General features: G+C 39.7%; 1 protein-coding gene across 1 annotated transcript in view; it reads right to left on the bottom strand.

The window, feature by feature from the left end:
* The window catches only part of PGAP1 (post-GPI attachment to proteins inositol deacylase 1), a 2,682,422-nt gene that overhangs the window by 425,024 nt on the left and 2,235,246 nt on the right, over positions 1 to 22,152 (bottom strand). Inside the window, exon 21 of the mRNA XM_044060619.1 lies at positions 4,478 to 4,613. Coding sequence (XP_043916554.1) covers positions 4,478 to 4,613 — 136 coding nt within the window. The remainder of the gene's footprint in view (positions 1 to 4,477; positions 4,614 to 22,152) is intronic.

Here is a 22,152-nt window from a genome sequence, read left to right as displayed (position 1 = left end):
AAACATATTGGACCAGATCATCACCAACATGGGGACTCTATGTTCCATACCAGAGGTATACCCCTCATTGGTAAGATCTGACCATAAATTAATCTCACTGAACATCCATATCCCGTCCCCACCCCCAGCCAAGGAAACCACGGTGAAGAACTTCTCAAAAGCAAACTTCACACTTCTCAAAACCGAGGTGGAATCCTTCAAAGCTCCCAGGCCAGTGGAAAATATGCCCAAACCGCAAAATCCTTTACAAACGCTTTCTATGGACACCTACAGGAATGCATGGATCGTGCTATCCCAAATAAAACCAAGACTCATTCCTCCAAAGGCAGGAGACCTGTCTGGTGGACCCCAGCCATAAATAAGCTATACAACAGAAGGAGGAAGCTACTACATGATAGAGCAAAATCCCAAAAAGGGAAGGCATCTCTGATCAGGACTAGCAAGAAACTACGATCCCTCATAAAATCATCTAAGGCCAGCTTCGAAAGAAAAATTGCACAAAATGGTAAAGATAATCACAAGGCCTTCTTTAGTTATGTCAGGAACCTGGGTGGCAACTCCCAGATATGCTCCGAGTTAGTTCAAAATGACAAAAAATACACTGAACCCACAGACATTGCCAACATCCTGGCAGACATGTTCAGTGCAAACTCCCCCCCCTTCCCCCCCAAAAGAGCAAATGTCTATCCCAACAGAGTGTAGCCTCCCTGACATCACAGATGCACAGGTGAGAGCTGCCCTCTCCAAAGCAAAAAACACAGCAACAATGGGACTGGACGGTGTCCCGGTCTGTGTCTTACACGAACTCCAAGAAGAACTGAACCCTCACATAAAGTCACTGTTCAATCTCAGCCTTACTACAGGATATGTACCCAAGGAATGGCGTACAGCAACAGTGGTCCCACTCCACAAAGGTGGTGCCACAACGGACCCCGAAAACTATCAGCCCTATAAGTCTGACTAGCCTGGTCTGCAAAGCTATGGAACGTATCATCATGAAACTCATAAACAAAGATATTGGGAACCTCCAAACACTGGATCCTACCCAATTCGGCTTTGTTAAGGGCAGATCTTGCCTCTTGAACCTGGTCGACTTCTTTGAAACAGTCAGCAAGGCCATAGATGAAGGGAAGGTAGTCCACACAGCCTACCTGGACCTCGCAAAAGCCTTTGACACAATACCCCATTTGGGCATCATAAATAAGCTCACCAGCTTAAATATCAACCCCTATGTCACAAGATGGGTTGCAAACTGGCTCAGGGATAGAACCCACATGGTCAGAATTGCAGGTGCCATGTCAGACTCTAAACCAGTTTCAAGTGGCATCCCACAAGGCTCAGTCCTGGGACCTCTCTTGTTCGGTATATATTTCTCTGAGGTACAGGCTAACATGGGAGGACTATGGCTGACCAAGTTCGCAGATGACTGCAAACTGGGTGCCATAATCGACTCGCCAACTGACACAAGCATCCTCCAAAAGGGTCTCACAGAGACGGATAACTGGTGCCAGAGCCATGGCCTAAAGCTAAATGCCAAAAAGTGCAGAGTCATCCCCTTTGGGAAAAACAAATTACCACATAGGTGGTAATCCATTAAGTATGGAAGAAGTAATTAGGGATTTGGGGACCCAAGTAGATAGCAATCTCTCCTTTGACAATCACGTTGTCAAAGTGGTTAGAAAGACCTTCTATATAGCCCACCTTATCACGAAAGGGTTCACATCTAGATCAAGAGAGGTCATTGTGCCCCTCTACTCATCACTCATTAGGCCCATAATTGAATATAATGCCTCATTTGGGATGTACCTTACCTGACACCTGCAGCAACTGGAAAGACCCCAAAAGTACCTCACCAAGAGGATCAAGGGACTCAAACAGATGCTCTACGCAGTTAGGCAAAAGAAATTCCAGCTCTACTCAGTTGCTTACCGCCTACTCAGAGGCGATCTGTATCTGACATATAAAGCCATGTCCAACCCAGAATTAATGGACATGCTCCACCTCAGGAAATCCAAATCCCTTAGAGCTTCACGCTCCAGGGATTTAAACCACAGCACAGAAATAAATAGGACATGCTGGAGGGACAGATTCATATCCCAGTGGCTCCCCTCACTCTGGAACAAAATCCCAATCCATGTTAGGCAGAGTTCCTCAATGACCCTCTTCAAGAGAAATCTTGACGAGTGGATGGGAGATCATAGTTTTACCCCTGGGATCTCTTCTGTGTCCCTACTAGACAGAGACACAGTAAACTAACCTCAAAAGGGCTACCTTCTGTGACCTACTATGCAGAGGCACAGTCAACTAATCCAAAAGGGTGGCGAAAGCCAAACACGCTTTGGCTAGGCTTATAAATGCCCTAGGGTAGATAGCCTGGTATCAACCTATGAACCTATGTAGGAGATGCATTCCTACCCCTAAATCTCGCAGCATTTTGTCACCTACACACTGCCAACAGGTCACAACAGAAGATTAAGTACTATGCTGTGAAGGTTGGGCCTTATTCAATGAATGTTGAACAGATTCTTCTTAACAGGCATCAACATAAAAATGTTTCTTTTTAGATGAACAGCTTGAAGAAGAGTACTATCATGCAAATATATATTTTTTGATGCATTCCATTAAAACAAACTGGTCAAAGGGTAAGGGGTCTCAATGAGTAAGTATATATTCTTCTTCTACAGAATACAGCCCTATCAAACAAAAGTTATTAAATTAAAACAGCTTGCATATGGCACAGTCCATTTTAAGATGCTCATCCCCCCAAAAAATAAATACAGGTCACAATTTGCCAGTTTGTGAATAATATCAAATCTGACAATAAGTAAGTCACACTTCACCCAAAAATACAATGCACTCATATCTTTAACTAGTAAAACCAGTGAAAACACATTCAAGTCCAATCCTTCAAGTAGCAGGAAAGACATACAAAAGGCATAGGTTCATAGGTGTGTACTAGGCTAATGGCCCTGGAGCCTTTACAAGCCAGCCCATAGGATTATCCTGGCATCATGCCACCCAGCCTTAGTTCCTAGTGCCTCTGTTGAGTAGAGCCACTGGAGTGATCCCCGGGGTGAATTTTCTATTTTCCATCCACTCATTAAGACTTCTCTTGAAGACAGCCAGTGAAGTGCTCTGCTTGACATGTATGGGAAGTCTATTCCATAGCATGGGCAGTCTCTGGGTTATGAACCTGTCCCTCCAGCATGTTCTGTTAATTGTGGTAGTGAGGTTGAGGTCTCTGGAGCGTGTGGTGTGGAAGAATTGTGATTTCTTTAGATGTAGCATTTCTTACAGAGCTGGGTCAGACATGGCTTTGTAAGTCAAGCAGAGATCGCCTCTAAGTAGGTGATATGAGACAGAGAATAGTTGGAGTTTTTTGAGTCTGTCCATATAGGACAAGTGTTTAAGGCCTAGGATCCTCTTTGTGAGGTACTTTTGTGGCCTCTCTAGTTGTTGCAGGTGTCTAGTGAGGTACATGCCAAATGGGGCATTGTACTCAATGATTGGCCTAATGAGGGAAGAGTAGAGGGAGACAATGACCTCTTTCTTCCTGGATGCAAAACCCTTTGTAATGTGCCACACAGAAGGACTTTCTGACCACAATGGCAATGTGGTGGTCAAAAGAGAGGTTGCAGTCAACCTGTGTTCCCAAATCTCTTAAAACGCCTTCTGTGATCAGTGGACTACCATCAATGTGGTAATTCAAGGGGACCGGGTTTTTCCCAAAGGGGATGAACACATTTTTTGGCAATGAGCTTAAGGCCATGGTTCTGACACCAGTCATTGGTCTCATTGAGCCTTTCTGTAGGATGACTTCCTTTTATAGATCTTGTTTCTGCATCACCTTTTAGATCAAACCTTTTTGTTTGATCGTATAATGTTCCTTATTCGGCTTTTAAAAGTGCAAAAGATTAACATTAGGTTGCATTTGTTTTGTGGAAGATCATCAACAGTAAAAGGTAAAATAGTAAAGGACCTTTTGAACCCTTGTTATACAAAAGGAATAACACTTCTCACATATATTTTTCATGCCAGTTTTAAGTTATAACACCAGTAAATGGTATTCAAAGTTAATCGTTTGAAATATCTGGACCTGCCAGTGTGAGTCCCTTAATACAGACAATAAATGACTAAAAAAAAGTGGACTTACATATACCAAGTCTGAGATGGCCATTTCCATTCAGTTGGTATATATAATTTATGGGGGAGAAGAAGACTTGCCCCTTGCAAAAAATAACTTTAAAAGAGAAGTGCGATCTATATTCACTCTTCAACTGAATTTTGGATATTTCTTTTCAGCATGTCAGCACTTGGCATTTCAAGTGCCCACATTTCAATAAGGAGCCCTGTTCAAAAGATATTATTTTAAGTAAATTAATTAGTAACAATGAAAGCAGAAATCATTACTTGAGGAAAACTGTGAACAGTACCATAACATCCGAAATATGTAAATTCATGTGTTAAAAGGCAGTACCTTGAATACATAAAGAAGGTAAATAACCAGTAGAGCAAAAGCACCACAAGTCATCCAGCTGATGATGTTCAGGAAAATTATGAGGCCTAATCCTCCAGGCGTGATTAATCGACCATGTTCAGAGACAACAGAGGGTCTAAGAAAGTGGGGAAAAAAGTACATGGTAGTGAGGAATAGCACATCACTGATTTCTTTAGGAGTTGGTACCTTATGCATTTCTACATACAGTGTGTGTTTAAGTTAACCATAATAGAGAAACATTTGATCAGCTTAAGCAAAATTATACAAGAATGCACAGCTGTTAACGTGCAACTCTTAAGGTAAATATCTGAGGATATACAACACATACTAACAATCCGTGAGATTTTTTTCCAGGAGTTGCTCATTAAGGGCCAGGGCCACCCATTTCAGTTTCTGTTACTGGAAGAATTAGTGAATGTATGCTGACTGCTAATACCACTATATGTTCCGTTATGGAACAAAACAGTTCTTCAAATAGTTTCAACTCTTGAGCATTCCTTCACTGAACTTTTGAGGTGAATTTCTGACATCCATTTCTCAAACATAAAACATTGCCATGACTAGAAATTTGATCATAACACTATGTCAGTAACACAGATGGTAGTAACAGTGCAGTTAAAAATTAATACGGTTGTTTAATCTAGTACAACTTGGTAGTCAGTGTGCCTGTTCTTATTACAAATTGTTCTTAAAAATTATGAGTGGTATTCAGTCACCAAGCTTATGTTTTGTGGGAATTTGCATATGCAGCACCCAGCTTTAGCATGATTCACAGAGGTCTGCTGTGCTTAGACAGCTTGTGAAAACCTTATGCAAATGAAATGAGACTTCAATGAGACAAAAATGAGGAATGTCTGAAATTTGTATGATGATCTTAGTAAATTAGCAGTTTTGCCTCGTGTTTATGATTAAGTCACTTTTTTATGTGCTTCATAAAAGTTGAAGATGCATCTTTTCAAAATACTTTTCAACTAGCAAAAATGCTTGCTGCAGTTTCCAACCTGGCTATTTCCCAGTGTGAGTTACTTGCCTTAGCCATGCACAGTGGCACTTGCCTGCACAGAAGGTGCATATATAGTCAAACAGTGTCTGTCTCATTTTAACTTGCTACCAAGAAATTCTTGAGAGATTTATTTTCATTTCTCTGCAAAGTGACTATTGGGCAAGTCCTTGTGCTTCTCTTTACTTAACACTGATTTCAACAATAGTGTCCTGCATGTGTACTGTTGGCTATTGCTGTGTGCTCCATTGTCACATTAGACTACACATCAGATTAATCACTTCAGTCATGGACACACATCCTTTTGAAATCATAATTAATACTACTCATCATTTGTGCAATCCTGTGTGTCAAGTGTTATTTGTGGTGGTTTCACTGACAGGATTTATCTCCTACTTTTCTACAGTATCATCAATACTTCCCAGATTGTTATGAATAGTTATGAAGTGATATCCAGGAATGGAAACTGAAGGCTGTGTCACTTTTGTTGTTTGAGGTTTGCAATGTCATTTATAGATCTAAGGTGTCATACAAGATGTCCCCTAATGATACTGTGAGTGATGGCCCCAGTGATCACGAACAAGTGCTGGCATGTGAGCATGATATTGAGTTACTGCAATGGCATGAACTACTGGATGCAAGTGAGCCTCTAGATATTAATCTGACAGTGCTGTGTGTCAGAGTCTGAGGTTGACCACAAGTTGTGGAAGGCTGACGAGGTCTACCTGCCTCCCTTAATTTGGGTTACAACACCAGCACTCTTTGCAGCACTTTCAGGAGAATCATGTGGGCTGTGACTAACTCTGTCCCCACATGTGTGGAAAGTCCCCCATCCAAGTCCAGCTGTGCTTCCTAGGCTACTCTGAAAAGTCTATACAAGTATGTGTATAGAGGCAGACATGGATGCTGTGCCCGCCCTCATACTGCACATGAGGATCATCATGGCATTGTCTTTTGCCACCACCATTCCCCTATACTGATGAAACTCCTCACGTATTCTCTACAATACTCTAACCATATCTACCTGACTCTCTGGGTAGAGAATTGTGCCTGAACAATGTCCCAGCATATCTGCTGCTGGCAGCGAAGGACATCCATGTTTCAGGAGCGCTCTTGTGAGATATGCCTTCGCCTGGCACTCCTTTGCACTTGTGCGACAGTGGATACAGCTAATTCTGAAATGGCAATGTCTTCCTCAAGGTATTCAGGTTGTTCATACAAACTGGTGTTGAGTGACATGGTGTCCCCACCTCTCCTGGTTGTAATTTTATGCTCTCATTACGTTGACTGACTGAGCCCAAGTCACTGCCCATTAAAATTATTAATTTGCTCTGGGGTTGGGGGTACTTCCAGTAAACTTTGTGACTGCATGCCACTGTCCTCAGGCAGTGTTATGAACACAAATGGAATTGCATTATCGTCAACAACCATTCTGCTGTCAACATCAGCCTGCTGTTCTGGCATACAGGAGTGCTGGCAGTGAAGGAGTAAGTGATGACATGGTTACTGAGACCTTTGACAAGAACATATTTGTAATACAGTTATTGAATTATAACTTAAGACATATACAAACATACATCTATATAAAAGAAAACAAACCGTATTAACATATTACCATGTGCAAACATTATACATCACATATATTTTGTATAATTATCATCATTCCAACATTACATAAATTGATCAATTCCTGCCTTCCCTTATATTTCATTCCTCTTCCAAAACATTATTCTGCATGCACTGTTGCCACAATTTTCATTTTTTTCTATGTAATTTGTTACTACCCTTTTCTAAAGATCCCATGTGCAGTTATTTCATCTCTGTTACTGCATTCACTACTTCTAGTACGGTTTGTTTAGACTTTGATTTCCATTTTCTAGTAACTGCGTTTTTGGCAGCCACCAGAATTAAAGTTAAAAGGCCTAACTAAGGCAAAGGCCTTAAAAGACTTAACTAAGGGCAAAGCAATTCAGTTCCTGTATCCCAGCTCAAAAAATCATTTCATTAGTTGCATCTATTTGCTCACCTAATATTTCTGACAGAGTAATCTAGAAAATGTTTAGTCTGCCAACCCATTACACTCTGAAAACATGTTCCCAGTTATCAATTCTTCCTCATCACACCTCCAACATTTGCCAACTACATGAGGAAAAAATCTTTGGAGTCTGCTTGAGGTATAACAATACCTATACAAACACTTTCAAACAAAAATCCTAAATTTTCTAGACTTTGTTGCTTATTTGGAAGCTATACATATGAACTCCCATTGTTTCCTTGTGAAATTCTTATCCAGTCTATTAACTTCCTCTGATTGATTCCTCTAGTTACTGTGCAATATTATAAATGCCCTACTACTTATCCCTTTTTAACAGCAGCTTCTATTCTCAATTCAACTACAACCTCTACCAAAGTAGGTTTTTCACTAAGGATTCCTCTATTCCATTTTCTTTGCTTATTATCAGATACCAATCCCTGATAGGGAAGGCAGTCTCTAGCTTTCAGTCCAAATGTCTTCTTGGCCTCTTCCCACACTACTACCATTTCCTCTCCAGTTATTTGCTCCAAATACTTTGGTTCCTTTGCCAGTTTTCTCCAGTAAATTCCAGCCTTCTCTTGCATATTCTCTGTACCCCTAACTACAGTCATACCTAATGGCAAATATCTCTTTTCTCCATTCTCATATTGGCTTAGTTCTTAGACTTTTTATTACTTTATGAATATAATATTCTGCACAGTTATTATTCTACTTAAGGATCTGCATCCAAAAATCCCACTCACTATTTAATGACTGTTACCCTTATTTCATCATCATCCCTTTTATTGTTTTATTTTATTTTACATTTGATAACCGGGAAAGTCCGACTGGCCACAGTGGAGGCCCGGGGAGAAAAGCTCCACAGTACAGTACAGTACATAAGTGAAGATTTGAGCTTACATCTAAAAATACATTTCAGCATGCAATATGCAGATATTAACAACCTGTTGTTGAAAGGAATATATACAGTACATTACAAGACTACATTTCAGCATCTAATAAACAGAATTTAACAATTTCTTGTTGTAAGGACTATATACAGTACATTATAAGATTACAATAACTGAAAAAAAAAGTACATTTTTTTTTTTTTTTTTAGTGTAGTACGATAGGAGTTCATTCTGAAAAGCACTTATGGTTGGGGTAGAACAGGTATACCTGGGGAACTTGAGGAAGAAACAGGTGATCCTTAGCAGAATTCATGCAACAGTGCAGTGGTGTGGTTTAACCTGGGGAATCACAAGAGCAAAGCCAGTTGTTTGAATAGTGGGTTTTGAGGAGTTTTTTAAAATGGAAGGCAGAGGTTGTAGAAGTTGTGTGGTTTGGGAGTGAGTTTACAGATTCTGGCTATAGTGCAGGCAAAGAGAGATTTACCGGCATCATTTTTGTGTTTGACGACATTTATAAGGTTTTGGTTGCTAGATCTTAAAGTCTGGAGGTCGTATAGGGCTGAATTTGATGCTGTAGTGCTGGAGTTTTGTCAGGCAAGTAGTAACGTTTGTGTGCTATTGAGAGCTGATTATGTAGCAGTAGTTGGGGCAGCTCAAGCCAGTTGAGCTGCTTGAGGGTAAGGCAGTGATGGGATCTATGAGAGGCCTCAGATGCGAACTTGGCAATCTTGTAACAAGATTCCATTTTGTTAATTCGGTGTGGCGAGGATTTGTCAATATAGCGGAGGCATAAAGGAGGATGGATAAGTGATGAGTTCTTGCAATTGTGGATTTGGTATTCTTGGTCATGAACTGTTTGTTTCTATAAAGGAAACCAAGCTTTTTTGTTTACTTTGATTGTTTGGGCTATGTGAATGCCAAATCTGAGGTCATCGATTACTACACCTAGCACTTTTGTGTGGGTTGTTGGGGTGATTTTGATGTTATCTTTGGAGATGATGCTGAAATCACTGCTTAGATAAGGAGGTCTACCAGGGCCGAAGAGAATTAGGTTGTTTTTTTTGGGATTAAGAAGAAGTTTGATGTTAGTGAATCATGCTTCAGCATGCAAAGTTATTTTGAGTTATGGTTTGTGTTCATTTACGGTGAGGGCAGCACATATAATGGTGGTGTAGTCTGCATATTGCACTACTGTGGCAGAGTGAGGACGCAGCTATCTGATTTGTAAATAGGGAGAACAGCAAAGGACCAAGAATGGATCCTTGAGTGACACCTACGGATACTAGTAGTAGGGAGAACAATTGGTCATGCCATAGCACTGCTTGCTGACAGCCCGATAAGTAGTTACTAAACCACTGTTTCTACCATTCTACTAGATCTCTCTAAGGCCTTTGATACTATCTCTCATAACCTACTTCTTAATAAGCTATCCAACCTAAACCTTTTGCCATCATCCCTTACTTGGTTTACCAGCTATCTTTCCAACAGACAACAAGCTGTCAAGTGGAAAAAAGCAACCTCCTCCTTTCTCAGTACCCCAACAGGTGTCCCACAAGGCTCTATATTAGGCCCCCTCCTCTTTAATATTTTCATAAATGACTTCTTCCTCTCTAACCCTCATGCAAACATCATACAATATGCTGATGATTCCACAATCATCTGTGCTGCCTCATCCATTCCAACTCTTCTAAAACTTACTCAAGAGTCCTTCTCCACAACAGAACAATGGATGAAACACAACCATCTAGCACTCAATGCCACTAAAACTAAACGTATGATATTTACACCCTCTAAAGCCAATAACTTTGAAAAAAATTAATTCCCCATCACCAGCCAAAATAATACGCCTCTACAGCTAGTATCCGAATCCAAACTGTTAGGAGTCCAAATCGACAACAAACTGAAATTCAACTCCCACCTACTACTAAATATAAAAAAAACGCACCAAAAACTTGGCATGCTCTATCGACACAATAGGTTCCTCACCAAATCTACTAAGCTTTCTCTCTCCTCTACATTTCTCCTTCCTTCCCTTCTCTACGGTGCCCCTCTTCTAACAAACATACAAACATCACTCAAAACCAAACTATCCTCTTGTTATAATAAAATAGCCAAATTCGCCACCAGTACCAAATCATCTATACATCACTGTGAACCTCTCCACAAACTCAACTGGTTAGAACTACCCAATTACCTCTCATATACCCAGCTCACATATGCCCATAAATTCATATTTCAACCACACCTCTGTCCCTCCCTCTCTACTACCTTTAAAATGCACCACACACAAAGACTCTTAAGATCCAACAATCAAAACCTTATTGAAGTCCATAGACCCCTCCATCCCCCAGGACAAAACCTTCTATCCTTCTCACTTGCACGCCTATGGAACTCCCTTCCCCCCACCATTCGTACAATCTCTAGCATCCCAGTTTTTAAAAAAATCACTACACTCTCACCTAACATCCACTTGGGAATGCTCCTGCTCCGATCCCTCATAACCTACTCTTTTTCACAAAACCTTTTCTCTACTCCTTCTTTTAAATCCCTTATAGCAAAGGCATGCTTGCATGCCTGCCTGCAGCATATATCTCCCTAACTACACCAGTAATTTCTTAGCTCTCTAGCTATCCCAAAAAAAAAAAAAAAAAAAAAAAAAAAAAACCTTCTAACTTTCATTTTGTCTTTTTTGGTCTGTGTCTATACTACACTCAATGTAAACTTGCTAGATTAAGTGTTATAAAACCAATTTGTACAAATGATAGTCTTTGTAATCATCATGTAATCAAGTGTGCTATTAAATCCTTGTATAATCTAAATGTGGAGCTTTTCTCCCCAGGACTCCATTGAAAACGGGTTCTCAAGGCCCAATGGACTATCCTGGTAAAACAACTGCAAAATAAATAAATAAATAAATAAAATCATATCGTGGAGGTGTTTATACTTTCATAGTATAGTACTAGGCTATCTGACCTGGGGCATTTGTAAGCCTAGCCATAGTGATGTGGCTTTTGCCACCCCATGAAATGGTACAAAAATGTACAGAATAAATCTAGAATACTGTGCCTCTGTCTAGTAGTGACACAGTGAAGGTCCCCTTATATAATAGAATTAGTTTACTGTGCCCCTGTCTAGCAGTGACACAGATGTGACCCCTGGGGTAAACTTACGATCTCCCATCCACTCATCAAGATTTCTCTTGAAGAGAGTCAGTGAGGGGCTCTGCCTAATGCGAACTGGGATCCTGTTCCAAAGCATGGGAAGCTTCTGGGTTATGAATCTATCCCTCCAGCATTTCCTATTCATACTTGTGCCGAGGTTTAAGTCTTTAGCTCTTGTGGTCCTGATGGATTTGGATTTTTTGAGGTGGAGCATGTCCATCAGATCCTGATTGGACATGGCCTTGTACGTCAGGCAGAGATCACCTCTGAGCAGGCGGTATGCTACTGAATAGAGCTGAAGTTTCTTTAGTCTGGCAGAATAAGACATATGTTGGAGACCCTTGATCCTTTTGGTGAGGTACTTTTGTGGTCTCTCCAGCTGTTGCAAGTGCCGGGTGAGGTACATACCAAATGGGGCATTGTACTCAATCATGGGTCTGATGAGGGAGGAATATAGGGGTACAATGACATCCTTGGATCTGGATGTAAAACCCTTCATGATGAGGTGTGCAAGGTACAATGTTTTTCTAACCACTTTGGCAACGTGGGTGTCAAATGAGAGGTCGCTGTCTACTTGGGTCCCTAGGTCTCTGATTACTTTTTCCGTACTCAGTGGGTTGCTGTCTATGTGATAATTTGTGGGTACTTTGTTTTTTCCAAAAGGGATGACTATACATTTTTTGGCATTTAGTTTAAGGCTGTGACTGCGGCACCAGTTGTCCATTTCAGTGAGGCCTTTTTGTAGGATGTGTGTATCTGCTGGTGTATCGACTATGGCGCCTAGTTTGCAGTCATCTGCGAACTTTGTCAGCCACAGCCCTCCCATGTTTGCATTAACATCTGAGAAATAAATGCCGAACAAGAGGGGTCCAAGGACAGATCCCTGTGGGACACCACTTGTGACTGGCTTTGAGTCTGACATTGCTCCAGCGATTTTAACTTTATGGGTGTTCTGTCCTTTAGCCAGTTTGCAACCCATCTAGTGACATAAGGGTTTACTTTTAAGCTGTTTAGCTTATCTATGATGCCTGAGTGCGGTATTGTGTCGAAGGCCTTAGCCAAGTCCAGATATGCTGTATGGACTGCTTTGCCCTCATCAATGGCTCTAGTGACTGTTTTGAAAAAGTCAACCAGGTTTAAAATTAAGGGCAGATAGAGTTTTGAAAAGCATGCTATGGTTTATCATGTTGAAGGCTTTATATAAGTCTAGGAATATGGAGGATATGAATAGTCCCTTGTTTCTATGGTAAATGACTAGGTTGGTAAATGAGAGCAGTGTTGTGGTGGTGCTACGGGAAGGTCTAAACCCGTGCTGAGAATTGGATAGCAAGTTCTTTTTCAGGAGGTACTGCATTAGTTGAGAGTGAACTACTCTCTCTAATGTTTTTGATAATGGTGACAGAATTGCTATTGGGCAGTAGTTGGTGAGCTCTAGAGATTTACCTCCTTTGTGGAGTGGAATAATATGTGATATTTTCCACATGGTGGGTACTATACATTCAGATATTGACCTATTTATGAGAATGGATATGGGACAGGCTATGGCCTCAGCTGTTATCTAAAGGAAGTCAGCTGGAAGTTTGTCTGCTGCCAGTGTGGTTGGTTTAAGTTTTTTCAGAAGTTTAGTAATTGTTTTAGTAGGCACTGGGTGCAGGGAAAAGCTATAGGAATTGGTTTGTCTATTGAGGTGTGTATGGCTGACTTTTAGTATGGGGTTGGTAGTACAATTTTGGGTGTTGGCTAGGGCTTGGAATATTTCGGTAAAGAATTTGTTGAATTGTGTGGGGGTGTTATTATGGTTATTTGGTAATACAGGGGTAGGAGTGGTAGATTTTCCAGGGTGCAGTAAACTATTTATTGTGGCCCAGAATTTTTGAGAGTTATGAGCAAATTTTTCTTGCATGGTTTTACAGTAATTAGTTCTGTCTAGTTTAATTTTTTTGGGGCTTTTTTGTTGAGTTCTAAATAGTTTTGTTTCAAGGAAGTGGTTTTGTGTTTCTGAAATTCTAACCAGGCTTTGTCCCTATCTTTCATTATAGTTTTTGTCTCTTTTGTTAGCCAAGGGGTGCAGTTAGTTTTGACTCCAATGGTTCGGGAGGGTGCATGCTCATTTAGGATTTTAAAAAAAGTTGAGTTAAAGTATTGCACTGCTTCACCTAGAGGTAATTGAGTTAGGGGAGTCCAGCTACTGCATTTTAGTACATTGATTAGGTCATTAGCTTTGAATTCATTTTTGTTCCATACTACCCTAAGGGTGGGTTGGGTGATGTGGTGGGATCTGTTCCTAATAAGGTAGGCTGCTTGATGGTCACTCAGACTATCTGGGAGACAGCCTGATTGTTGTATGGGAGTGGGGTCTGATAGCAATATCCAGTCTAAGATGGACTGTCGTTTAGATGTCTTGTCAATTCTAGGGGGGGGGTAGATATAATTTAGGTAAACCCATGTAGGTTGATATGTGTAGAGGAGTTGTGACTGGAACAGTCAGACCAGTCAATATTAAAGCCTCCTAATAGTATGGTTTCTTGTAGAAGGGAGGTAGACATCCAGTATAGCAGGCTTTCCAGTATAGCAATGTTATTGCATGGTGGGATATAGCCACCTGCAATAATTATATGTTTTCTGGAGTTTAGTTTTAGTTTAGCAAATATTAGTTCTACATCTTTGACTTCTTGGGAACTGTACTCAAATTGTTCTATAGTAAGATGATTTTGGAAAACTATGGCTACACCTCCTCCTTTTTTCCCTTTTCTGTCATTACATATAATATTATATCCAGGGGGAGTAATCTCATTATTGTGATGTTCTGGTCTAAGCCAAGTTTCAGTTAACACAGCTATCTCTTGTTTGTATAAGGCTAGAAGGGCATAAAGGTCCTGCATTTTAAGAATACTTCTTACATTTATGTTTAAGAGGAGGAGAGAAGAGGTAGGTCTCAGGTATACAGCGTTTGTCTGACTTAAGTTAGTTTTGATTGATGAGTTGGGAACTGGATTAGGATGCATGTCTCCACAGCAGGTGAGTTTTTGGAGTAGGTGTAGGTAGAGTTTAAAGTTTGTATATTATTCTGGTTTGTTTTTGGGAAGAGTGAGGGTTAGTTTTATTTGTTGGTTTATTATATAAGTAGGAAAGAGGTTAGGAGGAGGCGAGGTCAGATGGTGATATAGGGAAATTTCTTAGTTTTATGGAATTGGCTATGGATTCTGTTTGCCACTGTGTTGGGGTGGTGATATAAAGTTCAGTGTGGCATGAGGAGAGGATGGAGAGCAGGAGTAGAGAGAAGATAGTGTGTATAATACTGGTTTTAGTGGTTGGGTAAGCTGTGAGGAGTACATCTTATATGTTTAGATAGAGTGGAGTATGTATAGAAGTAAGAAGTATAGCTGAGGAGGAGTAGTATCTAGAGCTGTAGAGGTTGGGAGTTGTGTAAGGTGTAGTGTTCAGGGTGTGGTGAAGTGTTTTGTATGGGGAATGGTAGGTTTGAAGTGACTGGGTGGTTGGGAGTGTTAATTAATGGAGGGTGTGGTTTATAGCTATAAGTTTAAGTGATATGGGAGTGGGTGATAATGGGGGTAGGGGAGTGGGAAAGGGGAGGCACTAGGTCTGGGGTTGCTTCTTTATTGTCTGCAAGTTCTCCCTATCCATAAGTAAATCACATTTTCTTGACCTTTTAAATAGCAGCACCTTCCACTTGATTGGCTCAAGCCCTACACCCTCCCATTATCATTATGAAATACATTTTTCATTCTATAAAAGCTTTTTTCAAAACCATTCTAATGGGCTAAAATACTATTAAATATGATATAAACCTAAAAATGTTATAAAAATCTTGTAAAGAACATTATTATGCTATCTTTCACAACTTCTTTATTTCCAAAGCCTTTAGCTTTAATATACAAGAGATGAAACAATGTTCTTTTATGCCTGGCCAACTACCAGCATAAGTTTTAACTGCCATGTCAGCTCTTTCTTTTCTAAATATAGTGTCCATGTGTCACTATATCAGCAACAGCTCGGCAGTGCAGTTTTTGTTTTATTTACTTTCTATTACTTCTTAACCATATCTCCCTCTTTTATTTCTACCCTATTTTGAACTCCATTTTCATTTTATCCCAGTCACTAGTTATAACTTCTGAAGATCTTCCAAAATAACACTTGAGTAACTTTCACTACCAATTCCTTAAATTCCTTTCTTTTAGGAGGTAGATGGGAAAGTAGAAGTGTCTTATTTTCATTTTAGTTTCTTTGTGCATGGTCAGAAATAGTTATTGGATATATGTCAAAGCTTTCAATTAAATGCACATGTTCCTGTAAAATATAACTTCTATCTAGTCTAGCCTAGTTATTGCACCTTGGGGAAAAATATATAAATTCTGTCCGAGTTCTTACTACTGAACTTGCATCTTCCATACCAAAAATTGTCATAAATTTCTTCAGAAATCTATCTTCTTTTGTTGCACTGTCCCTTCTAGGTCACCTGATACACCCTCACTACTGCAAATCAAATTCTATGACCCACCTATAAATAATATTCCCTGCTGAAAACTGCTTATTTCTCCAAATGTTTTCTTAAGCTCCATAATGGCAGTTTTTGATGGAATATAAACACATGCTATTGTAATCCTCTTCACTTACCAGCAGCCCCTTACTACCACAAATGTACTTTTGTAATTTTTTTCCTAATCTATCACTACTGGGGCCCCTCTAGCAATTATTATAATTACTCCCCTTTTCCTCTGTTCCTGATATTCTGCTGAATATCCATTCTGAAATCCTTTCTTTGTCAAATTTACATGCTTATGTCTTTCCAAATGTGTCTCCCGCGGCACTGCCACTTCCACTCTGCATTTGAAAATATAATTCAAAACTCTTTTACTTTTTATCTATATCTGTAAGGCCATTCACATTCCAGGATAATATGGACATTACAGCCATCAAAAAAAGCTAACATTCCCACCTATTACACAGGACAGTTTTTTTTTTAATGTGAACTTCCAGCTTTTCTGTTACATACATATAACAATGCGTGGCAGGCTGATCTTTTGTGCAGTTATTTCTTCTCATCTCCATCTGAGCATATGCCATATTTTTCAAGTTTTTTTGTTTTAATGAAAACTCTCAAACAAAAAGCTAAATACAAAACAGCCCCATCCCCTACTACCTTGGAACAAACAAATAAAATTGTGTACATCTTCAAAACATGACATTTAACCTTCCAGAAGAAATAAACTACCACAAACTGATGGCTGCATCAACAGGCATTATCTAATATAAAATTAAGGTTAACCATGCTAAAGCTCATGCTATTGCCTATGTTACTACTTACAGGGATTGCGTATTGCTGTCTGTTCTTTCTTATCTCTCTTTCCCTCCAGGATATGAAAAACAGCTTGAATGCTTTCAGAAAAAAAACATTTACTTTTAGCTCTAAGAAAAAGTACACTGTCTGTCTTTAAACTCTACACTGTTGAATTAACTGCATTAAAGTACTAAGGCTGCTAGGCAGGTTACCTGTTATTCACTTCCCATAATTTCAGACTTAATTTTTTCACTGAAAAGCTTGCCACTATACATTTAAATGTTGCCTTTCGCTCAGCAAAGAATACTCAGAAGTTTCAAGAATACTGCTTGCACCTGTAGACAGCTTGTCTCCACTAAACTACATGCAGCAATGAGTCTTTGTAAACTTAATTAAGAAAAGAATGCTGTTTTCAGCTACAGACATTTCGACTTCACTGAACAAATCAGCTAACATCTTTGCAATTTTAAGAATCTTAGCATTTGCATGGCTTTCATCATTTTATCTTTTTAAAGCCTACATGCTTATAAAAACTCATGTTTACAGTTTAAGCAAAATATAGTAATCTAGACATTCACCCGTGTAAAATAAAAAAAAGAAAATATCCTAATTCTACATATAATATAAGAAGTGCACTTTTACATCCCACTCAAGCAGCTCAGGATCACAGCATATAAACATTAAACTTGCTTTTGTCAAGCCGTTTTTCTCTTGTTATACTGTAAAAACTACATTTCCTACAACTAAAAAAGTACTTGTCTACTTTATAGGTTCATAGGTAGGTACTAGGCTATTAGCCTTAGGGCTTATATAAGCCTAGCCAAAAAGGTACCCTGGCGTTCGTCATCCAAGAAAATGATTTTTCTGTGCCCCTGTCGAGCAGAGCCACAGAAGTGATCCCTGGGGTGAATTTCCTATTTCCCATCCAATCATCAAGATTTTTCTTGAAGAGTGCTAATGAAGAGCTCTGTTTGACATAGATAGGTAGTCTGTTCCAGAGTATGGGAAGTCTCTGGGACAGGAATCTATCCCTCCAGCATGTTCTGTTTATTGTGGTGACAATGTTTAGGTCCCTAGAGCTTGTAGTTCGGTGGGATTGGGATTTCTTTAAGTGGAGCATGTCCAACAGCTCTGGGTTTGACATAGCTTTGTATGTTAGGCAGAGATCGCCTCTGAGTAGGCGATATGCGACGGAGTAAAGCTGGAGTTTTTTTAGACTGTCTGCGTAGGGCATCTGTTTGAAGCCAGTAATCATCCTCTTTGTGAGGTATTTCTGTGGCCTTTCCAGTTGTTGTAGATGTCTTGTAAGGTACATACCAAAAGAAGCATTGTACTCTATATAATGGGTCTCATGAGTGATGAGTAGAGGGGAACAATGACTTCTTTTTTCTGGATGAAAATCCTTTTGTGATGAGGTGAGCCACATAGAATGATTTCCTGACCACTGTGGCAATGTGATTATCAAAGGACAGACTACTGTCCACCTGTGTCCCAAGGTCTCTTATCACACTTTCGGAGTTAAGTAGACTATCACTTATGTGGTAGTTCATGGGTGCAGAGTTTTTACCAAATGGGATTTCAATATACTTTTTGGCACTGAGCTTCAGGCCATGGCTTTGACACCAGGCATTTGTCTCAGTGAGGCCCTTCTGTAGTATGTCCACATCATTAGGAGTTTCGATTATGGTTCCTAGTTTGCAGTCATCTGCAGACTTTGTTAGCGAAAGACCTTCTGTGTTAGCCTGTACTTCAGAGAAGTAGATAACAAACAGGAGAGGACCCAGGACTGAACCCTGTGGTACTCCACTTGTCACTGGTCTGAAGTTGGAGTCTGCTACTTTCACAGTGTGGGTTCTGTCCGTGAGCCAGTTGGCAACCCATCTTGTGACATAGAGATTTATACCTAGTTTAGTGAGCTTATCTATAATTCCAGAGTGAGGGATGGTGTCGAAAGCCTTGGCGAGATCTAGATAAGCTGTGTGAACCATCTTACTATGGCTTTGGTGACTGCTTCAAAGAAGTCAATCAGGTTTAGGAGACATGATCTGCCTTTTACAAACCTGAACTGGGCAGGGTCCAGAGTTTGGAGATTACCAATGTCTTTGTTTATGAGTTCCATGATGATACATTCCATGGCCTTGCAGACCAGGCTCGTCAGGCTAATGGGACGGTAGTTCCCGGGATCCGTCGTGGCTCCCCCTTTGTGGAGTGGAATAACCATTGCGGTGCGCCATTCAGTGGGCACAAAGCCTGAGGTGAGGCTATGACTGAACATAGTACTTAGGTAGGGTACCAGTTCATTCTGTAGTTCGTGTAGAACGCAGCCTGGGATATTGTCAGGTCCCGTGGATGCCGTGTTCTTGGCTTTGGAGAGTGCGTTTTTTACCTGTGCAGCCGTGATTACAGGAACTTTGCATTCTTCCAGTATAGAGATGGGCCCTCTAGGGGGTGAGAGAGGGGTAAAGTTAGCACTGATCCTATCTGCCAGGATGTTGGCAATATCAGTTGGTTCTGTATATTTAGTGCCATTGTGCTGTAACTCAGAGCAGATCTGAGTGTTGCCATTGAGATTCTTGACATAGCTATAGAATGCTTCGTGGTTGTCTTTAGAGTCAGTGGCAATTTTGTTTTCGTAACTAGCTTTGGAGGATTTTATGAGGGATCTCAGCGTCTTACTGAGGTTGACCAGGGAGTTCCTCTAGTCATGGGATTTTAATCTTTTTTACAACAGTTTCTTCTGTTGTAGAGTTTGTTTATGGCAGAGGACCACCAGATTGGCTTCCTTTTTTTGGAGGATAGCATCTTGGTTCTATTAGGGATAGCATGATCCATGCACTCGTGTAAGTGCTTATAAAGTGCAATTGTGTAGGATTCAGCAGTCGTATCTCTATGGTCCATCTGCATGGGTGTCATGAAGCTTGCCACTTCTGTCTTAGGAAGTGTGAAGTTGGCTTTGGACTTTAATATCTTTAACACATAACAGTCACTTATTTAAAATACCCCTGACAACACAAAACTGTTCTATTGTGTATAACGTGCAGTTTATATCATTAAACATTTCATAAAATACTAATAAGAACAAAAATTGTTTTACTTACAGTTTTCCCCCTTTTAGTGTCCTTCTAAACATTAATGATATAAAGTGGTGTATATGCTTTAAAATCTAGCCACAAGTTTTACAAAGTCAACAAAAGTCCAGAGTTTTTCAACCACTTCCTTTTTCTTTTTGTAAGACGATATTTCATAAATGTGATAAGATGCTTTATAGTCTTACATTTATTCACTAATTTCAAAGTTGCTAGTCTATGTAATATGATCTTCCACTTATTCTCTAATTTCAGAGTTGCTGGTCTTCCTCCCATTTATACCCATCTCCCAACACCAGACTCTGGTTCAAGTCAAAGGTACTGCTGATTATTCTAGTCAACCACTGTGCTTTTTCTGTCTCTCAAGCATTTTCCTTTGGAATACTGGAAAATGTTTCACTGGTCAAGTCTCTCTAAGAACCTTAACATCAGAAGAATGAAAACCAGAGATCCTTCTGCTTGCTGGCTCAATTTTTGTTGCATAACCTTTTTTAGTTACTCCTTAGCTTGTTCTGTATAAAAAAAAAATACTTTGATCCTCCAGGAAAAAAAATAAAAAACACCTTGGAGACAGCTGTATACAGCACCCTGAATCTCACACCTGCCACCCAATGTCCCGGGACTGGTGAGATAAATTTGCTTCTCTTCTTTCTGGTGTACAATGAATAACCATCTTCTACAAACATTCTGCTGTCTCCAGTTTTTAATTCTTTGCCCTTCTGCTACAATGTTTTCATGACGAACCTTCTGCCGGTATGATTACATCTTTACTAATATAAGTCTTGGCTGCTTTCTCATGGTCAGGTTTGGAACACACACTTGATGTGCCCTTTCCATTAACAAATTCTGCTGAGGAACACTGATTCATTCTGTTCCTTCCAGTTTTGCTGGTACAGCAGAAAATTTCTAACTTTCTCTGCGCACTCTGCCTTCTAACTGTTCTATTTTCTTAAACAGTTCTTGAAAAAATTCATATTCAGCCAGCTTTTTAGTCATGTCAACCTCTGATTTTTGCAGTTTCATCCATTCATCTGAATGGCTAGTTAAAGCTTCTTCTATTTTTCCAGTCTTTTGTTGATCAAATTAATATATTCCTTCATTGTTACATTTATTTTAATCACTTCTGAGTACAGCTGAATTATTTTTTCTTCTAAATTACTGGGAAGCCATCTCTTGAACAAAAGGTGAAGCTTGACCTGTAGAATCCTTTCCGGACAGTGTTTTCTTTTCTGTTAGATCAGGGGTGTAGCCAGAGATTTACATTTTGTACTCAAACCTAATGTTGCTGCCCTCACTACCCACTTGTCATTTTAAAAATGTACTCAGCCCTCAACATGCTACCCTCAGATAAATGGGAAGAAGCACGTTATTTTCAACTGTTTCAATTTATTTCCATAAAAAGCTAGTTTTAGATTTGCATTGCTTTTGCATAAGAATTCTTTGTGTACCTCTATACTGTGAATATTCATTTACATAGTTCTAAACATTCTGTGGTTTTTGAGTGTTGACATTTGCATGAGATACTCTGAAAAAAATGTACTCATTTTAGTACACTGAGTATGGCTAGCTTCACTCGAGTTAGAATATCTTTCAGGTTTTCCAAATTTCTTTTTTATTGGTATCCAGAATGTTACCAAAAAAAAAATAATAAAATGTCAATAGCGCTCCATTTTCTCTGTTCCTCTTTTCACACTAGTGAATACATTCACCACAGAATGAAATCTTATGAGTGTCCTATGTTATTTTTCTTGTCTTGACTCAGGGTACTCTGATGATTTTAACAATGTTTTGGTCGTTGGATTAATATTGCCTGTCACAGCTTTTAAGAACTTTGAATAACCTTAAGTCTGTGTTAACTGCACTGCTTTGGATGATATTTGGTGCTTCTTGGCTTGCATGTGTTCTTAAAAATCAATACAAACTGCTACAGCTGGCAACAATTGGTAAAATCATAACATCTCTAGCATCTGTGGATTTCTTAAAAGATTTAATGTTCTGTTCTGTCTGGATTCTTACAGTTTGTTTCCAACGTCCTGGTGATGTTGGGTTTTGCTCCTTCAACTATTACCAACTTTTCTCCAAAGATTCTTTCCTAATGTTGTTCTGTATGCATGGTCCTGTTGTTTGAACTCTAATCTGCTGAAGTATTTAATGATGTGAGTATCATCTTGTCAGCTTTGAAT

The sequence above is a fragment of the Protopterus annectens genome, chromosome 2.part0, assembly GCF_019279795.1.
Source record: "Protopterus annectens isolate FY-2018-M chromosome 2.part0, PAN1.0, whole genome shotgun sequence".
NCBI lineage: Eukaryota > Metazoa > Chordata > Ceratodontiformes > Protopteridae > Protopterus > Protopterus annectens.
This window is presented reverse-complemented; position numbering and strand designations above follow the sequence as displayed.